The sequence below is a fragment of the Epargyreus clarus genome, unplaced genomic scaffold, assembly GCF_041222505.1.
Source record: "Epargyreus clarus isolate Ecla_fem2 unplaced genomic scaffold, WU_Ecla_fem_2.2 ptg000015l, whole genome shotgun sequence".
Lineage (NCBI taxonomy): Eukaryota > Metazoa > Arthropoda > Insecta > Lepidoptera > Hesperiidae > Epargyreus > Epargyreus clarus.
The window spans coordinates 1674273-1699126 of record NW_027332223.1 but is presented as its reverse complement, the minus strand read 5'-3'; the positions used below and the strand labels follow the sequence as shown (position 1 = coordinate 1699126).

The following is a 24854-nucleotide window of genomic DNA, read 5'->3' as shown; positions in this document are numbered from 1 at the left end:
GGATTAGATATTCCTACACGAGGTCGGCCACAGATGCGCCGCTACCCCTGAGGACTAAGCTGGAACGCCTCGGAAAAGTCTGTCTCCCTTACCATACCCTTCAAAACGGAACACAGCAGCGCCTAACACTGCTGTTATTGGTTAGAAATAGGTGTGGCGGTGGTGCCGCCGGAGTCGAACCTCAAAGGGTTCAACCACCTTCAAAACCTTTAAATGCGTCCATTTAGAGTTTTCTTTTTATAAATATATTTAAATATAAGTTACATAAATACGGTGTAAATATTCAGTCTTATAAATATAGAAGTAAAATAGAGAATTATTTAATATTCACAAATTCAGACTTGATCTTACAAGAAAGTAATGATGTTGCGTAAAGATTGCATCAAATCAACTGGATAAATCCATCCGGTATCAGAAGGAAGTCAATCACATCGATCACCCACCGCAGACCACTATTTGTAGCGCCCACGTGCCGGCTGATAAGCTGTAATATCTCACTCCGGTGCGCCCCTCTGACCCGCGCACGACGTCATAACTCAGTATTGCATGACGACGCTTGCTTGATTGAATACAACGTGAAAAAAAAAAACATGCAGTACATGCGAGTATATAGAGCCTTCTGCTTTTCGAAATCTGTTAATAAATATTAGGAGGATCGAAAAGTGATCAAAATTAATTTCTAATATTTTATCCTTGCCACTGTTATAAAATTATAGAGTAATTTAGGTATATTGTTGCATTTAAGATTCCTTTGTTTAATAACTGTTTTTCGCCAGAAAATAAAATTTTGATTACTTGTCGGTCCTCCTATTACATTACATAGAGTTACGGAGGGAAAATTGTCGAGATGTTAATACATAAACTTTTATCGTGCTTTACATTAACAATATCTCGGATACTTTGACGTTTGATATAAATTTCATAACAACTTTTCCTCCCCATATGCGGTCTGTTATTGGTAGTAATAATAAATCCTTAAATGTCTTTGATTCAATATGGACTCTGGTTGGAATATTTTAGCAAAGATTTTTTGTTTTGGTATCATGAAAATCTCGAAAATTCTAAAAAAAAAATTGTAGTCATGTTTACATCAGAAAAACTTGCACTTTACTTGACCAAATTGGTTTATCCGCTTGTAAAAAAAATCGATGATCCATAAAATACGTAAACCATCTAAACCTTACGCAAGGCTCGCGCCATAAAACGTCGTTTTATAGTTTGCAAATAAAATTTGGCATTTGCCATAATTAGCCCCGGCGTATTGAATCGACCTGTTTTGCTTTGCGTAATACAATTTTAGTGAAACGAGGGGAATCTAAATCTTTGTCACTTAAGTTTTTATTATAAGATCTCATATCTCATGAGATCGTTAGCTTAGAAAATGAAATAAAGTTATTGAGCTGTCTTTTTTTAACGCAGAGATATCCTCATGGATTCCCTTCCGCCCGGGCTGTCTGACCTAGCCCTACTCTTATAATTACAACCCAAGAGATAAATTTCTCGTAGAGGTTAATTTCCAAATAGATATATTATTCTTTTATTATTTTTAGGAAAATATTTTTAATTAATATGTTGTTTTGTTTCTTGAATACAGAACTTTCGTCAAAACAGTGTACCGTAACGCAACATTTCGCCTCGGGTTGACGACCCAGTCCCTTGAAGACTTAGAACACTGTTTATTTATCTTAACGGAGGCTTATCACTTCCTGCTAGGCTGCGAATTTCTCGTGTCCAACCTGTTCGCATGCTCCGCTAGAAAAAAGTATCGATTTTATCACCACAAGCTCAACTATATTATTGTTGTACGAAAGTTCAATATGCATCGCCCGACATTCTAACGTTCTGAAACCAATTTCGCTCTCAACTGCCAACGCCGGGCTCGCGAGCAAAGGCAATAATTTAGTTTGGCGCGTGACTGCGTACGAGACGGACGTGTGTCGGAGAGCGCACACGAATAGAATAATATACTCGCGCTCGTGAATTTTGCATCGCAAAAGTAATCGTATACTCGAGCCGGCTTTTTTTCTTTCCGAGTATCGAAACGTGTCGAATTTAAGCAAGTTGTATAGTGCCAGTGCCTCCGATCGTGTTACGTTGTGGACAAAAATTATTCTACATGTGCTTGCGTCTACGACTGTTTTACTATGGTAACCTGTAGCACGTAAATGGTATTTCCAAAATATTTTCATACTAATGTGAAATTATCCTATACATAATTAATATTTAAATTAGAGTGCTACAGTGTGACACTATGCAAATTCTATTTCATTAGGTAAAATGTTTTGCGCATGCTATCAACGTATCATTCGTTGATCATACTTTTATTTTGATAATAAGAAAGCTTATTTCTGTAAATCAGAAAATTCTCGACGATTATTATGATATCGTTATCGGCTTACAATGTTCAAATATTTAATGATCATTAGAAATTACAATTATCTGATTCAGAATTCTGATCTTTTTGCGTAAGTGATCAAGAAAAGGCAGAATGTATTTTCGATTTTATCCATGTTCTTTATGCAACAACAAATCTAACATTATTCATAAACATACGAGTAAGATAATATAGTAATATTCCCTTTAGATTAAGGCAATATATCAAGTATATCTATCTATAACATAATATATGTACAATTAAGAGTACATTACTCTCGCGCCACTCGGAATGCGGTCTAGAACATCTTTTAGTCTCTGCCTCAAGTTATAGGCGGCTAAGAAATTGCAATTCCATTTCTCTTGGCTCTCAATAAGTTTGACCTTAATCGTAAAGTATTACGTCTGCGGAAAACTGATCTCATGTTTAAATTCATTCGCTTTTTTTGATACATGAGCACGGTACTAGATACCCCGGAAGATATCGAAGCGAAAATATTGTGGCGTGTCAATAACACGAATAATATTCATTACTCGGAGTTAAATAAGCATATGAATTGAAATAATTTACCATTTGAATGAATATGAAATAATTATTTATTTAATTTGTATTACAGGTATCTTGAATTAATTTTAACTGCATTATTTACGTCTATTTCTTTCCTAGTGATCGCTGCAAATAGTTGAGGGAGCTTAAAATTGAATTTGGTTCTGGTGTTTAGTACAGACAGGTAAAATACGCAATATTGAATTAACCAATAATCCAAGAATAGAAAATACCTTTATCCTTAAATGTCACGTTCGGAACGTGACCATAAACATGAATTGTATTCAGACCAGGCAAATGTACCGTTTAACCAATCGTACATTGGAACATCTCTGAATGACTCTTTGCATGCAATTAAAGTATCGATGAGGATTCCTCTGGGATAGTCACAGACTAACCTATTTCATCTTAGATAACTGATAACACTGCGGCTTTAGATTTGTTATAAATAAAGTTGCTACAGCCTATATGGTTTGATCGACAAGGTGCCGCAGCCACACGCATTTCTAGCGCGAAGCTGTCTTTGGCGTTTCGGTAAAAACGTTTGGATGCCGACTAACATACTTATGTGGCGACCATCTTAGTACTCGGGAGTGGCAATGCATGTAGGGCGGTTTCAGGTACTTACAACGCCTGTACCCTTACCATGGGTTTTCAAAACATCCCACAATTTTACGTTACGTTTACTCAATCCATTATTCTGTTTGCTTAGTAGACTGAGTAAACCTAACAATAAGTAAGTCATTTTGTCTACCTCACATGTTCGCAAAAAAGAGACACAAAACATAAAGCGCCATTTTGTCAAATTAGAAATTTAATGTTGCGTTATTACGCGCTGATTATAATTTGTATGGGCAAATACGTAAACAAATACAAAAAACAGTCATATTTGTCAAAATGTAAAAAGTCATGGTAAGGGTACTGAAGTACTACATGAAGTTGGTTATATATATCCATGTACGGCGTTGACCACTTACGAACAGGTGAACTACTGTCTTGTCGACTATTTGAATCATATAAGAAAAAATACAGCGCACTCGTATATCAAGACTTGGAGTTTAGTTCTAACTATATTTAACTATCATGTAGTCACGATGACGTCGTGTAACTAGAAGTTCTTAATAACTAGATTACAAAAGAAGTATGCACACGTAATTAAGTTATGTAGTTGTAAATAACCATTGTTAAGACTTGAAAGGATTCATTTTACTGCAGATTCAAGCGCCATGGCTTCTTCAAGATCAGAGATCACTGATCATTCATAGTTCTCTACCTATTTTTATTTTCCGTAACGTCGTAACTTGAATGGAATTTATATTTAAACTACGCAAAGATAAAACATGCATTACATCAAACTACGGTGATAGAACCCGTTGTAGTTCGACTGCACCGCTACTGTAACAATTTCTGCGTTATAACAGCAATGTTAAGCGCTGCCGTGTTCTGGTATGAAGGATGTGGTAAAGGAGACATACTTTTCTCAGGGATAGCAACGCATCTATGGTTGACCTCAGGTAGGAATCTAATCTTATCAGGGGCTTATTACAGATATCCTTGCTTGAAGGTGGTAGAACCCTTCGTGGTTCGACTCCGGCGGTACCACCGCCACACCTATTTCTACCTAATAATAGCAGTGTTAGGCGCTGCTGTGTTCCGGTTTGAAGGGTGTGGTAAGGGAGACAGACTTTTCCGACGCGTTCCAGCTTAGACCTCAGGGGTAGCGGCGCATCTGTGGCCGACCTCAGGTAGGAATATGTAATGCTATCTGGGGTTGATTACAGATGTCCATGGGCGGCAGTAGCCACTTACCATCAGGTGGACTGTATGCTCGTCTGCTACTCCTATATTATAAAAAAATATATATCCGAAGGCGACTGTTGCTACTTACCATTAGATGGACTGCATGTTCGTTTGCTACTTTACCTTATATAAAAAAACACGCATTACGTGCATAAGATTAAACTACTGTAGCAGTATATGTTAGTGACTATGACGATTTGATATAATTTACTTAATCAATAGATAATTGTTGCCGGACCGATTACATTAAAATATGTAGTCTAGTATCTATATTATAAATAAATAATTTATTATGAGTAGACAAAAAGGAATGCCTGAAATCGATACCAACTAAATTGGACTGGATCCTGACCAAACCTTTACTATCCGGTTTACAAGGACCAAACGACCGACGGTTGTACTTGTTACCTTCTCCTGAATTGTGAGTCGTGACAAATTGTGATATTGCAAACAATTTATATATTATTTGTTTTTTTAATTATTATAAAGTTTTAATTATTTATTTCCACTAAAGCCCGTTAATAGCTACTTAACACGAAAAACAAAATCGATCGAGGTAAAATGATACTGAATTCTTAATAAATCTTTTAATTTTTATTTTGAATCAAATGATGATTTGATTTTGATTCTTGATAAATCTATATAATGTTTTGCTTACCATAGACACAGCCATAGATCATACACCATAGATCATATTAAGACACACACACATAGATCTATAATTAAGAATTGACAATTAAATTGCTTGCTGCTTATAGTCAATTTTCACAAATTTTGGCAGGCAAAAATTTAATAGATTAATTTTCAGACGCGTCCCTTTACCGATATAATTAGATACGAAAATAATGTTGCTATGCACTTTAAATTTTATCATTTCGACAGGATTTAACATAAAAGTAATAAACGAATATTCTTAGGTATGTATATAATATGAATTCACTATATCATAACTTAAAAACATCTCACTATTTAAGCCGGTTCTTAGCAAAAATTCTATAACCACCACTCGTGGGACGTATCCTTGTCAAATACTGAGCTATCCGGTTTGCAAGGATCGGACGAAACTAGTGCTGGGCGCTCACCTCCACACCGTAGCGCTCCAGTGAATAACGGAGACGAGTGTTAAATGTCTATCGTCTTGCTGTAGACTTATTGTTTCCTTGTGTTTATTCTTAAATTTTCCTTATTGAAAGGTAATTCATATTTTAATTAATTATTCTGGGTTATTTTTATAAAGTGCTATGTTTTATAATGCATTCTCATATACACTCCTTTGCAAAAAAAACGGGCGGGTTTGATTTTTTAACATTATTGGTAATAATTTAGTTCTTCAGAGGTTTTAATAGCCAAACTATGTTACTGGCACTTAATAAAGAGTCTGGGTATGAAAAAAAGTTCATTCCAAATTCAAAACTTTTGTTTTTTAAATTATTAATCCCTTTTTCATTTTGTGACACTTTTCGCGGGTTTGCGGTTAAAAGGTTATCAAGCAACTAAAAGTAACTTTTCGTTATTTTTAGTACAACAATTTATGTTTATCGCATAATTCTGCCTTATTGTGACTTAAAACAGATATCTTTGTGTCTATCGTAATGGCAGAAAAAGCAATGAGAGCTAGTAAAATTATAGCGCTGCTGGAAGAGGGGTGTAGCCAATGTTACGTCTCACAGCGGTTAAACGTGAGTCGTTCAACCGTACAAAGAACCTGGACTCGATACCAAGAGACAGGTTCCGTTCAGAGAAGGCAAGGTTCTGGGAGAAAACGTTGCACACAGCCGCGAGACGATCGCTTTTTAGTGACTCAGGCGCTGAGGAACCGCAAATGCAGTTACATAGACCTCAAAAGAAACCTTGAAGAGGTACGAGGAGCACAAGTTAGCCTATGGACTGTGAGGAGAAGACTTTTAGCTGCTGATATACGTAGTCGACGACCAGCGCGGGCCCCCAAGTTACTCCGTGAGCACCGGATTGCGCGGTTGAGGTTCGCTAGAAATTGCCTATCTTGGACACCAGGTAACTGGAGTAGCGTACTCTTCTCCGATGAGGCTCGAATTTGTCTGCATGGTGAGGACCGACGTCGGCGAGTGTTACGAAGACCAGGGGAACGCTATGCCGATGTGTGTTTTGAAGAAATCACCCCTTATGGTGGAGGGTCCGTTATGTTTTGGGCGGGCGTAACTTCCAACTATCGTACCGAGATAGTATTCATAGAAAATGGCTCACTAAATGCGCATAGGTACATAACAGAAATCCTTTCTCAAAATGCACAACCCGCACTGACTGTAATTGGTGAAGATGCCATTTACATGGACGATAATGCTCGGGCCCACCGTTCTGGCGACGTAGATGCTTATATGCAAGAGGTCGGTATTCGTCGTTTGGATTGGCCAGCGCGGAGCCCCGACCTTAACCCCATTGAGCATGTTTGGGACCTCCTAAAAAGGCGAGTACGATCTGTCCAACCACCTCCACAAAACATCAGAGAGCTTAAACGTGTAATCTCGACTGAGTGGGAACACATTCCACAGGACACCATCAAAAGCCTGGTGGGAAGCATGCCAAGACGATTACATGCCGTAATCGCTGCAAGAGGAGGTCATACTCGTTATTAATTTTTATTTTTTAATGTCTCTTTTATTAAAATACCATAAAAATACTCGTAGTCTTAATTTCATTATACCCATAAAAATGTCCATTTTAACACGGCTCTCTGTTTACATTGACTAAAACACCGATACCAGGATAAAAGTGTTAAAAAACTAGATTCTCATTGATAATAAGAAATTTCTAGTCATCCAAGCTAATGACATACTAAAAATATAATAATATTTACCCATAGAAAAGCTAAGGTAAAGTGTGTGTGTAAGGTGCCCGTTTTTTTTGCAAAGGAGTTTATATAGTCACTGGCTGGTACGATTGTAAGATTTAGCATAAAAAAGAAAAAGAACGGAAAAAAGGAATAAAAACGTTGTAAATTGGATCAATATGTATAAGAATGAATACCTATGATAATAACATAATACTTATATTTTTTACGAGTATGTAGAAGTAGCAACTAGCAAACGCCTATAGAAATTTGTATGCAACCGGCAGATAGGATAGGAGTCATGTCTGAGATCGTCCACATTCGTGTTGGCTATCCCAGAGAAATCTAAACCCATTTATTATTCTATCACAGTTCGAAACTCGTAATTTTTTGCCTAGTTAAATTGTCAAAATTCAAAGAATATTTTGACCAAATTTTGCACATCGATGTTCAAAATTTTATTTTTCTAGGCAATACTTGCCTAATTTCCGACTTTGGCATGCAAACATTGATTAAGGTGGATCATTAATTAGTTAATTACTAAAAGGCTTACGTCAACCCTTCTGCTGTCGTGTGACATCGGTTTGGTTCCAAAATGTCTTATTTAAAACTGCCCTAAGATCGATATTATTTCTAATAAATATGACATTGTTTCATATACACTTTTCTTTCAAAAATATGGTTTATTCGAGTTTAATGATGAAGTAGAAAGTGAACATAGAAAGAAATAGAAAAGAAATATATGTCTGAAACACAATTTTAGTATCGATAATTCAATTTAAATATAGTTATGTGTGTTATTTTTAGAAAGATGGAAGGAAATGGTAATGGAAGTCCACAAATATTATTTTGATTTACTTTATAACTAAATATTTCCTAAAATAGTAATACCTTTATTACATTACATTACATACACTTATACTATGTTTTTATGGTTATGTTATATTCAATTTGTCCTTGTAATTAAACATTTCGAAAGGTAATTAAAATTTTTAGTCATGCTCAAAATCGAATGGAGAACAACTCGTGCATATGTTAATTCTATAATTAGTACCATTAATAAGTAAACGTGATTGATGTTTAGGCTAAATATTTACAGAACATTAACTACGTGTAGGGTTGCTACCTTTACGTTATTGTATGTATTTCACATAACGTACTTTATATTTTAAGAAGTTAAAAATATACGTGAAAATTCTTTATTGTACCTATTTTGTTTAACTATCTTATTTTATTTAACTATAAGATTATATTTGTTAACAAGTAGAAAAAAAAGAACGTCGCTAAATTTAATTAAAATGAATTGGTTATTTATCGAAATATCGACGATCGACATAGATTCTAATTATGGGGTTAGAGTATTCATGGAATACAAATACTTATTACATGTTTCTAAAATCACCAAGAAGAGCGTTCAATAAATAATATCAAAAATGGCAAATATACTCTTCTTTTTTAAAGTGGCAACCCTACCAACGTGTACTGTCGAAACGTAATTTCATACAAAACGTAACGAAGATGAAAGTGCTCATCCGATGATGAGATTCTTGATCGTCAATATTAATAATATGGAAGCGAAAGTAAAATCAACTTATCTTTGAAGTTGACGTGCCTTGTCGGTAACGTGGAGGGAATTTCTTTTTTCCATTGTTGTACTATCAATGTTAGAAAAAACGGTGGTGTTATCGGAACGCGATTAAACAGCACTACTTGTATATCCGATAACATTTGAAAGAATTGTTAGGTATTTGTGTGTTCCACGAGCTAAAAGTTGGAGGTGAAAGGTTTTTTTATACATATGCACTATAAATTTCGCATGCAGTTGTCAAGATATTAAATTATTGTAATAATCTATCTGTCCAATGTTTTGTCTTTAAAAGATGTAACTTTGACTTTTATAGTTACAAATAGATGGGACCATGGTAACAAAGCTGATAAGTTGTTGTATCACCTAAAATTGGGGTAATATAAATAACGTTCCTTCCCATACTTTCTTTTGCTGCACGTAGCTCTATCAACTTGCACAGCCTTAGCTTTGCTAGAAATTGAATTATCATATGGATTTGTCAATTTTCTATGAATCTATCGCATGTTTTATGACTTTACGACCTTTATCCTTCCATACAGAAATCAACTCTATTACTAAGCTTTTATCATCCATCTTACAATTCGTACTTGAGTTATTATTTGCTGCATCGTTTAATTGATTCTTAATTGATATCGTGTACTGTATATGCGAAAGACCCTTTAAAACTACCAGAACGTCCAATGTAGATATTGTCTACGTCATCATCATCTCTTATATCATCTAGTGTGTAGACATTTTTATCGCTCCTACTATTCTCGTGTTTGCTCATCACGTTGTTTCATATTCACACAATTATATCTGCACGTTTGTGTTATCTCAAATATATGGTCATGATCATTGTCTTAATACGTATTTATATACATTTATATAATATTTGTATAAAGCTTTCCAGACTTTGTTTTTAGGTGACTAATTAATTTCCGTTATTTATTCAAAAACTTTCGACTATCTGTTTCATACATATTAACAATTGTCAATTTACTTACCACATCCTTTACATTCCATTTACTTTCCACATACTCTTTGAATTGAAGCTCAAAAGTAACCTACAAAATAATATTAACTCTTTGTTAAATTATACAGGAAACACACAATTTATAATAATAAATCACCATGTAAATATACGAAAATAATAGGTAAAATACATTGCATGGGTTAGGAAAGGATGTTGTTAAAATATAGTTTTAACACACTATTAATTATATTGAAATCACGGAAGCAAATTGCATATATTCGATTTATTTATTTAGGTTATCAGAAGATGATCACTTTACTATTAAATATAAAAAAAATATAATCCGTTTCCATGCTTTCCAATCTGATACTATTAAATCTAACGTACTCGAAAGCTTGCTCCGAGAATACCTTAAGTAGCAACTGAACGAGCTTAACTTGTTATCAATGACTGATTGACGCAGATAGTAACGAAATTGAAATCTCTGCGTGAACGCGTGATCGGCAGCGACTTTGAATAAACGAGTCAAATCAAACGTTCGTGCTGTGTTGTGACAGTGGTCATTAATTACGGAACGAGCGGCCAAGGGCTCGTCAATATACGTCCAGTGTCGTAACTGGTACCCGCTGGGATGAAAGCCAAGTATCAGAATCAATGAATTGATATCTCCAAGACGCCTAGACGTAATCTCGAGACAAGCAACTTTTTGATGATGCCATACTGTATCGCTTATGATAAATGAACTCTGCCCGATTCAATGGGCCATTATGTATTTTTCTGTTGGTTACTAAAGTTATATTAAATTGGTTACACGGTAATTAATCATTCTCTTTCTCGTAATCAACTGTTCGCTTTGTATCTACTACCTACTTGATCATTACTTATTATGACCCTAATTGTCTTCTATAATTATAACGATAGTAAAAGAACACGGAAAGAGCATGAAATAACATATTAAGAGGAAACTATATCGGTTAATGCAGGATATTTACAGCATGATTACAAAATTCTATTACATAGAAGAAGTGGAATTTTTGTACAATTTGCGCGAAAGTAAATAAAATAATCAGGAAAGGAGGCTTCATTAAATGATTAGAAAAACCTATCACTACAGTGAGCGTGCGATCAGATTTGTCTTATCAAAGGTTAATTATCTGTGCAAATAATTTTAATCTATGCGTGGTTGGATACTGATAAGAGCTGCGTTTGCTAATTTGATTAGACTGTGACCGTGATTATTCACGGGTTTAATGTTTTACAAATATGTCGAATTGTTATTATTAGATTAGTTTTGGGTAGTGTAACTAAGTTTTTTATTTATATAACACTTTCTGTAACTCTTTTTTATTTATAATAATGAGCGGCAAAGAAACAAAATTAATGAATATTTTTTGTTACCTAATACATTTCTTTTTCTTTTTATTTTTATTACAATACAATTCTAGCGGCGGAATGAACGAAACTTTTTTATTACCTAACATAATATTTATGTAACGCTTTGAACTGTATTTATATATTTCGCCGTTTAGCTCTACATAGCAAATAGTGAAGAAGATATTAATGCTTTTCATCAACATTTAACAGACATGAACGCAGGAAACGTTAGTAGAATTTCGAAACATTTTCCGATTGGAGTGATAACCTAATTTAAACAGAAAATTTACAAATGTCCGAAGCTTTTCATCGAGTCATTCGTTGGCTTTTCTGTGTCACTTGAAATGCTTTCATCGGCCCAAAGTTCAATTAAGACGATGCTATAGTATAATTTGTATTGCCAATCCAACAGGGCTCCACCACATTATTATGGTGTTTCAGAGTTACTCAAAGGGATTCGTTGCCACCAGAAAATTATATTCCCAAAAACCCATTCAACCCATCCCTTTTGCCGACAACCTGCAACATTTCAGAGAGACGAGGGTGGGTGCTGGGTAAGAAAATTGTATGCAGGTGAAACCATAAACATCAATGTAATGATTTGTCGTGTCACACGTTCGCGTGACACTTGACACGTGATATGAGGCACGGAAACGAGATTGTCGACGGCACGTGACGCGAAATCCAGTGAGCCGTTGGGCTTGGGATGATATGCGTGTCCTACTTGATTGAAGATGAACCCTCTGATTTGTCGAAAGTATCCAAGTGTTGATATAAAAATGTATAAACATTTATGTCCAATTTAAATTCTATTCCATAATAGTGAAACGGTGACAACATGTCAATCTAAGGAAATTAGATCTTTAAATTTGAAACATATTGGTTAACACATTATTATTATTTGAGCGGTGCACGCTACAGAATGATTGAATTTCCCACTCGGTGTCTACATTTAGGTCATTCGAGAGCCATGAAGGCCTCCGACTGACCGTTTTGTGCCTAACACCGATATCTTGTTTATTTATAGCCGATCTGCCAACCAAGAAATACGTATTCGGTAGAAACTCACCTAGTGCTAAAATTCTATATTCGAGCTCCGCGTGAAAGGGTGGAGCAACGGTGAAATCTGATGTTTATGTGCTATTTATTTTATTACTAGAAACTACAATATTCTAATATAAACAGAAATAATGCATTATAATATCCTTGTGCTTATTCTCGCGCTGGTAGTGCCAATAAAAGCCATCGGAGATTAACGATCTATTGAACTTTTATTAGTGCGCCCACGGCAAACATTCCCCGTTAGGTCCAGGAAATGTCCCCATGGATAAGATATTGAAACGCAAATGATTCTCAAGATCAATACTTAAACGATTATATTACCTCAAGTGTAAATCCATCAAAGTTTATTATGTGACAGATGTATAAAATACATGTCCATGTTTAACATTAAATCATAATATATCAAATAATTTTATAATACATTGCCAATTGCCAGTAAAGGAATAAAGATGGATATCAGGTAAAGAAGTATTATTTCAGAAAATTAATATGACTTAGGATTGAATGAGCCTCATCCATTCTCAGGACGTGTTACGTGATGCTCTTCGAAAGAGCGAACGGTCGTGAGCATAAAATATTCAAGCGTCTCTGTATGCCTCAACTTATCTGGGTCAATGTTCCATTGTCTATCAATTTGTTTTTCAACTGAAATTGGACCACATAGTCCAAAATTTTTACGACTTTGTGCCTGATATCTGGTAAATACAACAGTATTTTTCTAATCTGTGGAAGTTAAAATCGCGACTGTACGCACTCATAAAGTGTTCCACATTATCAAGAGAGCAAAGCTTCTGTAAAAAACTCAAGCAGCTGCGGTTTTATTACAGACCGATAACAGATGTCTATGCACTATTAGCGGAATTTACCATTTTAAATATGTGGATTGCGTGCGTGTACCTTTGATAGTTGAATTATATTCAAAAACAAAAATTTAACACCTGACAATCTTATACAAATGGTTTTATAATTTTACTAAATGATACCCAATTAGCATTACTAAATACAGTTCAACCACTAAATCATTCAAAATCCCAATAGACAAAGGTAATTACGAACAGCAATTACCAACAGTCACAAACACCATAATAGAACACGAGGTTATAATTGGCAAAGCTAAACGACCCAGATAGTCCAATCATAACAGATTTACAACCGACTTTGTTGACAAACAAACTATTATCACGGATACTGGTGTACGTCGATACAGAGGAGGGAAAGATAAATGAATCAAATTCAGTCTCAAAGCGGCCGCCGCGTCTGAAATGGCCGCTGTGGTTGCGACACTAGATCCGAGTGAGACAATGGACAGTAAAACTTGTTTAAGAAGGATTTACAGATGTATTTCACTGAATGTTGTATGTCACTCGATGATTTTTGCATTTTTGCATTGCACATATTGTATTATGGCAGTTGTTGAGACAAGAATAAGAATAGATTTTATATGAATTCCCTAAAGCCATAAAACATTGTACGTACGCAACATTTTCACATCACTCTTTTAGAAATGACAGCACGCCCTAAATTTTCCTGTTTACGACTTTCCTCATATTTGTAACTGGGAATTCATAAAAGCATAAAACATTTACGTCGATCAAGCATGTCAGTGCTTCTATGTTTCTATTTGTTACAATTATGATTTGAAAGCCAAGCGAGAAATTGCAATAAATCAATTCTACAGTCATGTCATTATTTGTAACAGTTGAGCAAGTCTCGGGGAACCTACTACTACTAAGTCGCTTGTATATTCATGTTCGCCTTACGGACTAGTCCATTGACGAACTGGTTAGGCACGGCAAGTTTGAAATATTGGTCCACTGCTTCACAATCCTCTGCACGAATGAACTTGCTAATGATGCCCAACCTAATATTCCGCAGGGCATGCAGCTGAAAACACAATCGATCATCCCAGCAACTTTAGTAACGCGTTTTAAACCTTATCACTGCAAGATGGAGAAGGAAACTGTATGGAATTCAATGAACGGTATGGTTGCAAGTTTGTCACGGGCCCGGTATGGCAACTTGCCCGCCTACTCCGACCATTGCTCGGGCGAAAGCAACCGTGACGCTTTGTACGACACGTTACATTATGTAAAGAATTTGCAAGGAGCTACTCTAGGGCCCGTACTCGTGTGTATGTGAAAACACTGAATTGTTCAGTTTCCTCGAAACATTTACGTTATGTAACTAAGCTGCATTGCTTTGTTCTCGATCCTAACGCCCTTCTCAATGTATCGTTTATATCACTTTATTATGAGACAATAATAAATTTACAATTTAATACAGTTTTAATAAATTCGACAGAAAAAGTGACTAATTGTGACTTATCACAATTATGAATCATTATAATTATGAACTTCGAAGTAAAACCAATCACTAAAAGAAAATATTGACAATTCTTATAAGATAATCTTTACTAAGATTGACTGGCGTTAATTCCATGTACGAGTAAGATTAGTGAGTCAGTAGGCACAAACGGTGCTTTTTGTACGCTACTCTCGTTAGCTCTCAGCCGTTTTAATTAGATGGCAAGGTCATTTACCGGCATGTGATTAACTGACAACGTTGTCTTTACTTTAAAAATATCTTTAACATTTCTCTCGCTTCTCAACATTAGTGGAGCTTTTTTGGGACTTAACGGTTCCAGCGCCCCGTATCCGTCGTATATCTCTTCCTTCCCATTGCATCCGCTCTTAATATATCTCAGCACAGGGCGTGTAAATGCGAAAGGATTCCGAGAAAAGACGGCGAGAGACTTGAAAGAATTTTATTCAAATATTTTGTTTTCATTATCCGTCATATGAAGATCAGTCTCCACTTTAAAACTTCTAAAATAATCTATCTCAGCTTAGTATTTTATGCTGGAAAGTAACTTATATGAGCATTTGAAACTTACGTAATACATATCTTTTCTCTAACGTAACATACATCGCATTGAACTTGAAAAATGTGAAGTAAATTCGAATGAAACAGACATTGGTGAGTCAGGCGTGTGTATTTGAAACTCGTAACAAATATTACGAAGATACTTGAACTAGTGGCGTCGCGTGACGCTCCGTTGGTCGGCCGAGGACTAGCTCGGAAGTAATTATTCTCGGTAAGGCAATGTCCGTTATCGTGGACTTATAAGTATTGCGGCTGCGGCATGCGTCACATGTTACACTCATCGTCTGTAGCGATAAAATAGGAACTACACGTTTAGCCGGCTTTTCCTTTTCAATACGTGACGTTTAATTTATGGATTATCTCTAGAAGTTGTGTTGGAGTTTTATACATTCTATTTTTCCTTATGGATTATTTCATAGGATTTTCAGGAATTTGTTAGAGTCTTGAACTACGATGCACGCTATCAGTAACTTGTTACACTTTTTCAGTGAAGTTAAATTTAGATTATTTCATTTCAAATATTTTCTCTTCATTAATATTACATTTATTATTCTTACTTACTCTCCCAATAATAACATATTTACTTATTGGAGCCGCAATCGCAAGCCGCATCGCAGTGCGGTCTACCATTATCTATTACGTAATGGATTGCAGTCCAGCTGTTTATGCACGCGCTTAGCCCACTATCAATAATGGGGCTAATAAACCTAGCCTGGGGTTACTCGCGGATGATTCGTGCGCGAGCTAAGCAAATATTTTTATCGCCGTGGCAAATGTCAACTGTGTGATAGTAACTACGTATATGGGATGTACCTTTTACCGCGTATGTAGGATATGTGGAATTAATTTCCTGTTAAGGCCTTCTAAAGCATGTTTGTCGTACTTGTAACTAAGCGAAGTCTGAAATAATTTAACCAGCGATGCGTTCTGTGGGATTCATTTGGAACTATATAATATAATATATCAATTATCAGTTATCATTAGGTTTCTCTACATTGTCACTAAATTTTAATTATAAAAGTTTTAACACTTCATTCAGTTAATTTATTAGTTCCGCTCTACTCGGCCACAAGTTATTTTTAACTTTTAACGCGCAACACACAATAAAGACGCTATTTTAATTTAAAAGAGTAACATTCGGTTAACACGCCTGTTACTTTGTTCTATAATCATCATTGTGAATTACTATGTTCAAACATTTATTCCTACAAAAAAGGCAATCTTTACTAAATCGTTTTCTACCTCTTGTATCATTTACCAAATGTGCTCGCTCATTTAAGTCACTATTGAACCCTCACGACTCGATAGCATCCACACAAGCGGTGACCAATTTAGCTATCCTAAATGCCATCAATCAATTTCTCGCCGAACGCACACGTAACTGTTACGTAAGGCTGAGAACTAGGAGTACTAGACGGACGCTATCTGGACGATCTGTGGCCGATTTGTTCTCCCCAAATATCTCTTCCTTGTGTTGCTCGTACAGAAATGTCACATGTTTTTCCAAATGAAGACAGGTGCCAGTAACATGAGGTTACTTCAAGTGATGGCGCCATAGGCATTCTCGTGAACCACATATTTCTAAACATATTTTAAAACATAACAGAACAGCTCCGAAGTTAATTTCGGTATAATCTTCCTTTGTTTAAAATTATAGGTTTCCATATTCCACAAATCAAATCACGAATAATGACATTTTAATTTTGTATCACTTTTTATTTTTACTAAGAGAACATCAAAATACTGTACGTTTATTCATAAGTGGTAACTTTATCTGTAAGTTGTATTTAGTTTTCAGCATTTAAAACTTCTTAATTAAAAAAAATCATAATACATAAATATGTATGTAATCGATCTAAATCGATGATATGCGTTGAGATTACATAAACACAATGAGATATAAACAAGATGTAACTGCCTGGTGTTGATTTAGCGTTTGATTGAGAAATTATCTGTCAGATACGTTTCGTAACGTTCAATCTGTCACGAATCTCCGCTAATTGGCACGCGATGACGGGACTGATCCGTCGTTCTCATACATTAAGTAATTCGGAAGTTTGTATTTGGATATGCTATTGAAAGCTCATTAAAGTCAATAGAGTTATGGTTTTTATATGGGTGAATTGTATTTAGGTGTGGATTTAGGTCGCTGAATTTAATCTGATTGAGAATTTAGAATCTTGTAGTCCACAAGATTCTAAATTCTAAATACCTCAGTCTCCTCGTGCGAATATTCTGTGACCGGTCGGCCACTTCGGCATTATAAACTTTTACCCCCAATGAGCCCGTGATCTTACAATATAATATAATAAACGGTTCGTAACGATACCATTGTTTTATGATCACAATATGAATGTGACGTGAAATATTTGAAATTTTGAATTTCTTCATTTATTTATTATTTGATTCATTATATTCATTAGCGGCATTTCTATATGCTTCTCGCTCATTATAATGTGTGAGTGATAAATAAATAAAAGCGCCATTCTGGATTAACATGCTAATAGAATCATGTCATAACTATGTTATCTCGTTACGTCTAATAAAGATATAGTAAATAATATCTGTTTTTAAAAAATAATTTGTTGTTGCATAAAGAGACTAATGAAAACAGCATCTAATTAAATATTGTTCTTTATTACGAGATTGACTTATAAGAATAAAAGAAAGTAGTTGCGCTTAACTGTGCTTAAGTTATAGTAAATTAAGAACAGTATGGCTATATACCCTTAATTTATCAAATAAATAATTTGTTTTACTTCTGTCTCACTGCTGGGCGTGGGCTTCACTCAGATAAGAAGATTTTAGATAGTCTGTCGTGAAAACTTTAATATTTTTCTAACGAATTTCTGAGGAGACGAAAATAAGACCAAAAGGAAAAATTAATTCATTTTTAATTCGAGCATAACATTGAAATCAATAAGATCTCGTGTCTAGAATTTGAAAAAATCACAATATATATATTTATTTTGTAATCTGCAGTCTCTACTTATTTAAATATTTTTATTTAATGTTTTTAACATTGTCGCTCAATTTCTGTCGAAGGTTTCAAATTCACCTATAATTTTTGTCTTACTGCTCTTATTTTACTGTGGCATAAGTAAAAATGAATTGACATTTCAAGCTCACCTCGACGCTTTCCCGCCATAAATGCGCGAATCGCGTTCAGAAACAAGTGCGGTGTCTGGCTCGCGGATTGCGCAAAGTCTTGAACTTAGATGAACGAACGATTTAAGTGAGTGTATTTAAGTAGTGAAGTAAGTAACGACAAACTGTTTCTTTTTTCACAAAAAGTGATTGCTTTCGAACGCCGCAAAAGTGACGAAAATTTCAGTGTGAAATTCATTGAGACAGATAAAAAATAGAACTGTCAAAACGAAATTGCGTTCCGATACGCGGACTAAAACCAGTGCTCTCGGTTTTAAGCGTCACAGACAAAAAGGATAACAATTTGAAGATTGCGTTCCGATACGCGGACCAAAAACCAGTGTTTTCGGTTCTAAGTGTCACAGACAAAAAAAAGTGTAACAGTTTGAAAGAAGAACGTTCGGAGCCGGAGCGAGGGGCGCGTGTTCGGTGTTGCCGTGATAGGTGGTGCGAGACGCCAATGCGGCGGCGGCGCGGGCGCGATGTCGCCGCCGCGGGCGCTGCTGGCGGCTCTGCTGCTCTGCCAACTGCTGTCGTACGGTGGCCACCAAGGACTCACCAAGATATTCTACACGTAAGGTTTTACACATATATAGGTTAAATGTTGTACGATACACACACAATGCCGCTGTTATGCGGGAAGTCAAATGGGATCATTTAACCCGCAACGGCTCAATTGGTGTATGATGTCATCGTGTTTATCTTTCTTGCGATATTACAATTCTATCTCTGAAAACAATAACACAGTAATGGAAATAAATTTGACGGTGGTAGAACCCTTTGTGGTTCGACTTCGGCGGCACTACCGCCACACCTATTTCTACCTAATAACTGCAGTGTTAGGCGCTGCTGTGTTCCGGTTTGAAGGGTGTGGTAAGGGAGAAAAACTTTTCCGAGGCGTTCCACCTTAGTCCTCAGGGGTAGCGGCGCATCTGTGTCCGACCTCAGGTAGGAATATCTAATCCTATCTGGGGTTTATTACAGATGTCCATGGGCGGCAGTAGCCACTTACCATCAGGTGGACTGCATGCTCGTCTGCTACTCTTATATTATAAAAAAAAAAAAAAATTACGTAATTAAATTAATAGAAAATAAATAATATTCTCAAGCAGCATCAAACATCTCAAACACGTTAGACGTTGGTGTTGTCACTAGCAGGATAAATAAATTATATTGAGTGTATGAAGCTGTCATCTTTTGTCATCTTGACATTACAATCAAGTAGATGGCGCTACTTACAGAATTGAGAGTCCATCGGCGGTAGACTTAAAGTTATGTTTATTGAATTATGATATTTATACGACAGTTGTAGAGTTTTATCCACACCTTTACCGTGATCATCAAACCTCACCTCAAGTTCAGTGTTGCCATAAAAATGTTATATCTCCACGGGCCATTCAGTAAGTTGGTTTGACAGCGGCGATTATCGATGGAGATTGTTTTGAAATACGGATTTCAAGCCACCACCGAGATGCTATCAGAATCGCCATCGGGGTTGAGTGGAGCGAAAATTGATAGAGTAGCCCTTATCTTTTGGAAAAGTGAATTCTGTGCGCTATCAGCAACGATCGTTGACATCGTTTTGAAGTAGAAAATTTTAACGGGCCCTTTATAGTGTAAATGGAATGGAAATGCCGTTGGGTACTGCATTGGTATTTTTAATTGTGTTGCATTCATTGTATTTTATTTAACGACGAGCTATGGCGGATACATTACGGGTGGTTTTACCCGCGATTAAAAGGGATTAATATTGGCTACAAATCCCATAACATTAAACCTTTATATTTTACTATAGGTAGGTATACTTGTTTCAATTAGGAATGCGCTTTTAAATATTTACGTACGTACAGAGTAAAAAATATTTTATTTAAAGTATGTAATAACAGAATTCCTTTTGAAAGTCAATGATCTACAACCACTATGAGATGTTTCGTTACTTAAAAGAAGCGGCGAAAGAAACTATATCACACGATACCATAACACTGCTTTAGAAGCTTGACGAGCGCCTTTATTTACTGTTACGAGTATATGCCGATCTTCTTGTTAATAAAACGCATTAATATACATTAGCAAAATCGTCTCCACTAGTCCTTATCGTGCCATGCCAACGAGCACGCATGAAGGACGAATGCATAAGTAACAGTTAGCACATGCGCGCAAGCCGCACCAGTTGGAATGCATCGTGTTACAAATACTGTTGACGTTATGTAACAGCTCATATAACCCAATGAAATGTACGTATTCGCGAACAAAACGATATAATTAGCGTTCATTTAGTGTTTCGTTATGGAAATGTGTGACACAAAGGCCTTCATCAAGGTTTATTGACTGCTTAAGCTGTTACCTAATGATCACGTGAGGCGCAGTTTGTGTAGGTAAGTGATCTGCAAAGTTAAGCAACGGCGTGCGCGATCGACAATTGGATGGGTCTAGGATGTTAGATAAAGCTTTCAAAGGACTCATAGTTTAGAAAATATTTGACACGTGTCGCAATTCTATGTGTCTTTTAATCGCTTTTCTTATGCTTCTATGCGCTTTGGAGTACATGTAGAGGCCTCTGTCTCGATTTTTGTCATTGGGTAGCTGTAGGACCTTGTCGGAGATCTTATGGACGATTTGATAGCATGGGCGAGCCACTAAAACCTAATGGTAGATCTCTCTGTACTTCGACTCTGGCGGCACCACCGACACACCTATTTCTGCTTAATAACAGCAGTGTTAAGCGCTGCTATGTTCTGATTTGTGGTGAAGCGTTTTCCGATACACTTTTCCTGACCTGAGGCAGGAATCTAATTTATGTCTAATCTGGGGCTGATTACAGATGTCTATGGCGGCAGTAGTCACCTACCATCAGGTGGATTGTATACTCGTCTGCTTCTCCTGTATTTTATGTAAAAAGCCTGTTATATACCTATCTATGAATTCAATAATCCGATGTCCATTTTCATTACCAGTTACTCGACAATTCATCATTCTTGAATTGACGAAGTGTGTTATTAAATAAACCCGATGAATGCTCGTTAATATATTATTTGTACCTACTTTACAATCGGCGTTTATTATCAAATATAAATTACTCAGTGTAATAAGTCAGTTCGTTGTTTTACAATTGAAACCATTATACCGAAGCTTGGCTAGGTAAACATGATTCTGTCATTTATTTAAAGTTTTTATATGGGTATCAAATATGTTGCCATATAAAAACTGCTACTGCCTACTGGCTACTGCCTGCTAAGTAGCTACTGCCGCCCATGGACATCTATAATTAATCCCAAATAAGATTAGATTCCTACATGAGGTTAGCCATAGTATTAGCTATTTCTACCTAATAACAGCAGTGTTAGGCGTTGCTATATTCCGGTTTGAAGGGTGTGGTAAGGAAGACAGACTTTTTCGAGGCGTTCCAGCTTAGTCCTCAGGGGTAGCGGCGCATCTGTGGCCTACCTCAGGTAGGAATATCTAATCCTATCTGGGGTTGATTACAGATGTCCATGGGCGGCAGTAGCCACTTACCATCAGGTGGACTGCCTGCTCGTCTGCTACTTATATTATAAAAAAGAAAAAAAAGAAACGTTGCTTGCTACTCTTGAGGATAAGGTTGGGAAGCTTCGGATGCCACCCTTATTATCCCTTTCAAATCGCGACACAACAGAGCTTAACATTGTTGTTATTAGAAATAGAAATACATGAGGCGGTGGTGCCATCGGAGTCAAAAGATTTAGGTTTTACAACCTTCAATCCTTCTTCATCTGGCTTTTGAATAAAATTATTTCTCATTCATACACATTACATCATTTACATTACCAAACAAGGAACAAAAGTCAAATATTTTAGATGTCTACCTGGCCGGGGAGCAAATCCGGAACGTTACACGTGTCAGTCAGGTCTGGTGAAAACTCACAGACGTCATAACAAAGTATTATCTGTATCTAGCAACAATAAACCTATTGTCAATTATGAAATGTTACAAATGATCCTGCTCACTTAATTATAATTGGTGCATATATGTTTTTATTTCACCTTGTATTCTTTTTGTAAGCGTGTTTAATTGTTATCGGTAAATAAATGCGTTGACGTAATTATTTGTTAAGTTATATGCAACTTAATATGTGATACTGATTACTGAGTAACAATTATTTTTATTCTTATATAATAGAGCTAGAACCCTTTGTGGTTCGACTCCGGCGGCACCACCGCCACACCTATTTCTACCTAATGACATCAGTGTTAAGCGCTGCTGTGTTCTGGTTTGAAGGGTGTGATAAGGAAGACATTCTTTTCCGAGGCGTTCCAGCTTAGTCCTCAGGAGTAGCGGCGCATCTGTGGCCGTCCTCAGGTGGGAATATCTAATCCTACCTGGGGTTGATTACAGATGTCCATGGGCGGCAGTAGCCACTTACCATCAGGTGGAATGTATGCTCGTCTGCTACTCCTATATTATAAAAAAAATATATTACTTTTAATTATATTTTAAAATAATTTGTCGAGTTTTTATCAGGATTAAATTAATGTAAATCTGCTATAGCATTTTTCAAACTACTTACTACTGAATTAACTTATACCTCCCCTTTCTAATAATAATATTTTAAAATTCTCATTAAATGAGATAAGTTGATAACATTTCATGTAACATATTTCAAAGCAGTTATAAACGATTACACCCAATGGCATATGGCAAATAAGTTTCATGTACATATTTTACCATCGAATAAATATACATAATTCGAAGTATTTTACCGTAAAAAAGAAAGTTTAATTTAACTGGTCGGAGTATACTAATTACTTGCATTGATCCCATAGTTTTTAGACTTTTCTACGATAACCCAAGAATAAAAGTTTTATCTCTTTAAATATTATTAAGTTCCGTATTAACCTCAGTTCATTGATCTATTTAGGGACTGTCTACTGCATATCTATTTATGTACGACAAATAAAAATAACGAAACTAGGATAACGTGAGGAACGACGAGGATATTATAATTTGTACGCGTCCGTCGCGATAACAGTATCCTGTCGAGTAGGGATGGCGATTCTTTCCGAAAGAGATCGTTTTTTGAATCGATTCTAATCGAGGTGTGGTAAATCGATACGCAAAAAAAATTTTCGATCTTTTTGAACGAGGCTAGCGAAAAAAAAAGAAGTCTTTAGGACCAAACAATCACTGAAATACGTATCTGTCAGCAAAAAAAAATGTCTATAACACGTTTGTTAATGATCAATCAACTTCATAAAAATCAAGTTTCGATTTTGTAGGATGAAAGATCGATTCACTGAATCGATCCATTGTTGGAGATCGATTAAAATATACGATTTTTTTGGTGTAAAAGATCGATGCATCGGTTAATCGATCTCAGATCGCCATCCCTACTGTCGAATGTCCACCAGGATTTAACTGTTCGTCATTAGACGTGACTGCGTTAGAAAGATAATGCTGATGATTATGGCTTCTTCTGTTTCTGTTTATGGCTAGCGCAGTAGTGTTCCGTGTAACAGTTCCGTGTTTTGTTTGTTTTTAACGCCCGTTGTAAACAGTAATCAGTCTAACCAATGTTTTGGTACCGGAAATCGAATTTTGACTATTTAAATTGGAATCCCTGCCTATGAGAAATTGACATTTAAAATCTTTGGTACACAAAAGATTCAAATATTTTTTTTTGTTTTCTGATATACGTCAGACAATATACGAGTAGGGATATTGATCTTATTTCTCGCGAGAAATTGCGTTTTAGGTTTAAACAGATATTCTTATTGTAAACATGTAAGCAATATATTATTCTTAGCTACTTATCTATGTTCTTAGCAAGTAAGATTATCTCGCGATGAAGCACGTTAATAGACTCATTTTTACCGCGCTTTTATTATGTGTAAATACCAAGCGTCGGCACGTGACCGTCAGAATGGCCGGTCACTACCCATATTTTTCATCGAAATAATTACTAAGAGTTGCTACCTAGTTGCTACTAGTTGCTATTAGTTGCTACTAATTGCTACCTTCGATTAAAAAAAGAAAAACTACTTTTTAAGGTGACCGGCCATTCTGACATCAGGATGGCCGGTCACCTATCCAGTGAGAAGAAACTGCGCAAATGAATAGAGTTTTTTTGTAATCCATAGTTGCTACCAAATTGCTACCTTCATATAATCATATGCATCGTATTGGACTTCATAGCTTTTAAGGATAAAAAAATACTACGGATTTAATATAACAGTTCTAAACGCCTGCATAATTAAAAGAGAAAACCCGAAATTAAACATATTATGCTTATACATTATACAGGCGTTTAGTCCTCTTATATTAAGTCCGTAATATTTTTTTATC

General features: G+C 35.9%; 1 protein-coding gene across 4 annotated transcripts in view; it reads left to right on the top strand.

Moving 5' to 3' along the window:
- Nucleotides 1–24854, top strand: part of LOC140748006 (SUN domain-containing ossification factor) — an 87275-nt gene that overhangs the window by 54221 nt on the left and 8200 nt on the right. The window contains exons 1-2 of one of the 4 annotated variants that reach the window (XM_073080686.1): nucleotides 1895–2147; nucleotides 18683–19109. The exons of 1 other annotated variant lie outside the window; for it this stretch is intronic. In XM_073080686.1, the coding sequence (XP_072936787.1) occupies nucleotides 19018–19109 (92 nt within the window). In that variant the 5' untranslated portion in view covers nucleotides 1895–2147; nucleotides 18683–19017. Of the gene's footprint in view, nucleotides 1–1894; nucleotides 2169–18658; nucleotides 19110–24854 lie in introns of those variants that run through there. 2 more of the 4 variants (XM_073080685.1, XM_073080684.1) reach the window with 2 other exon arrangements.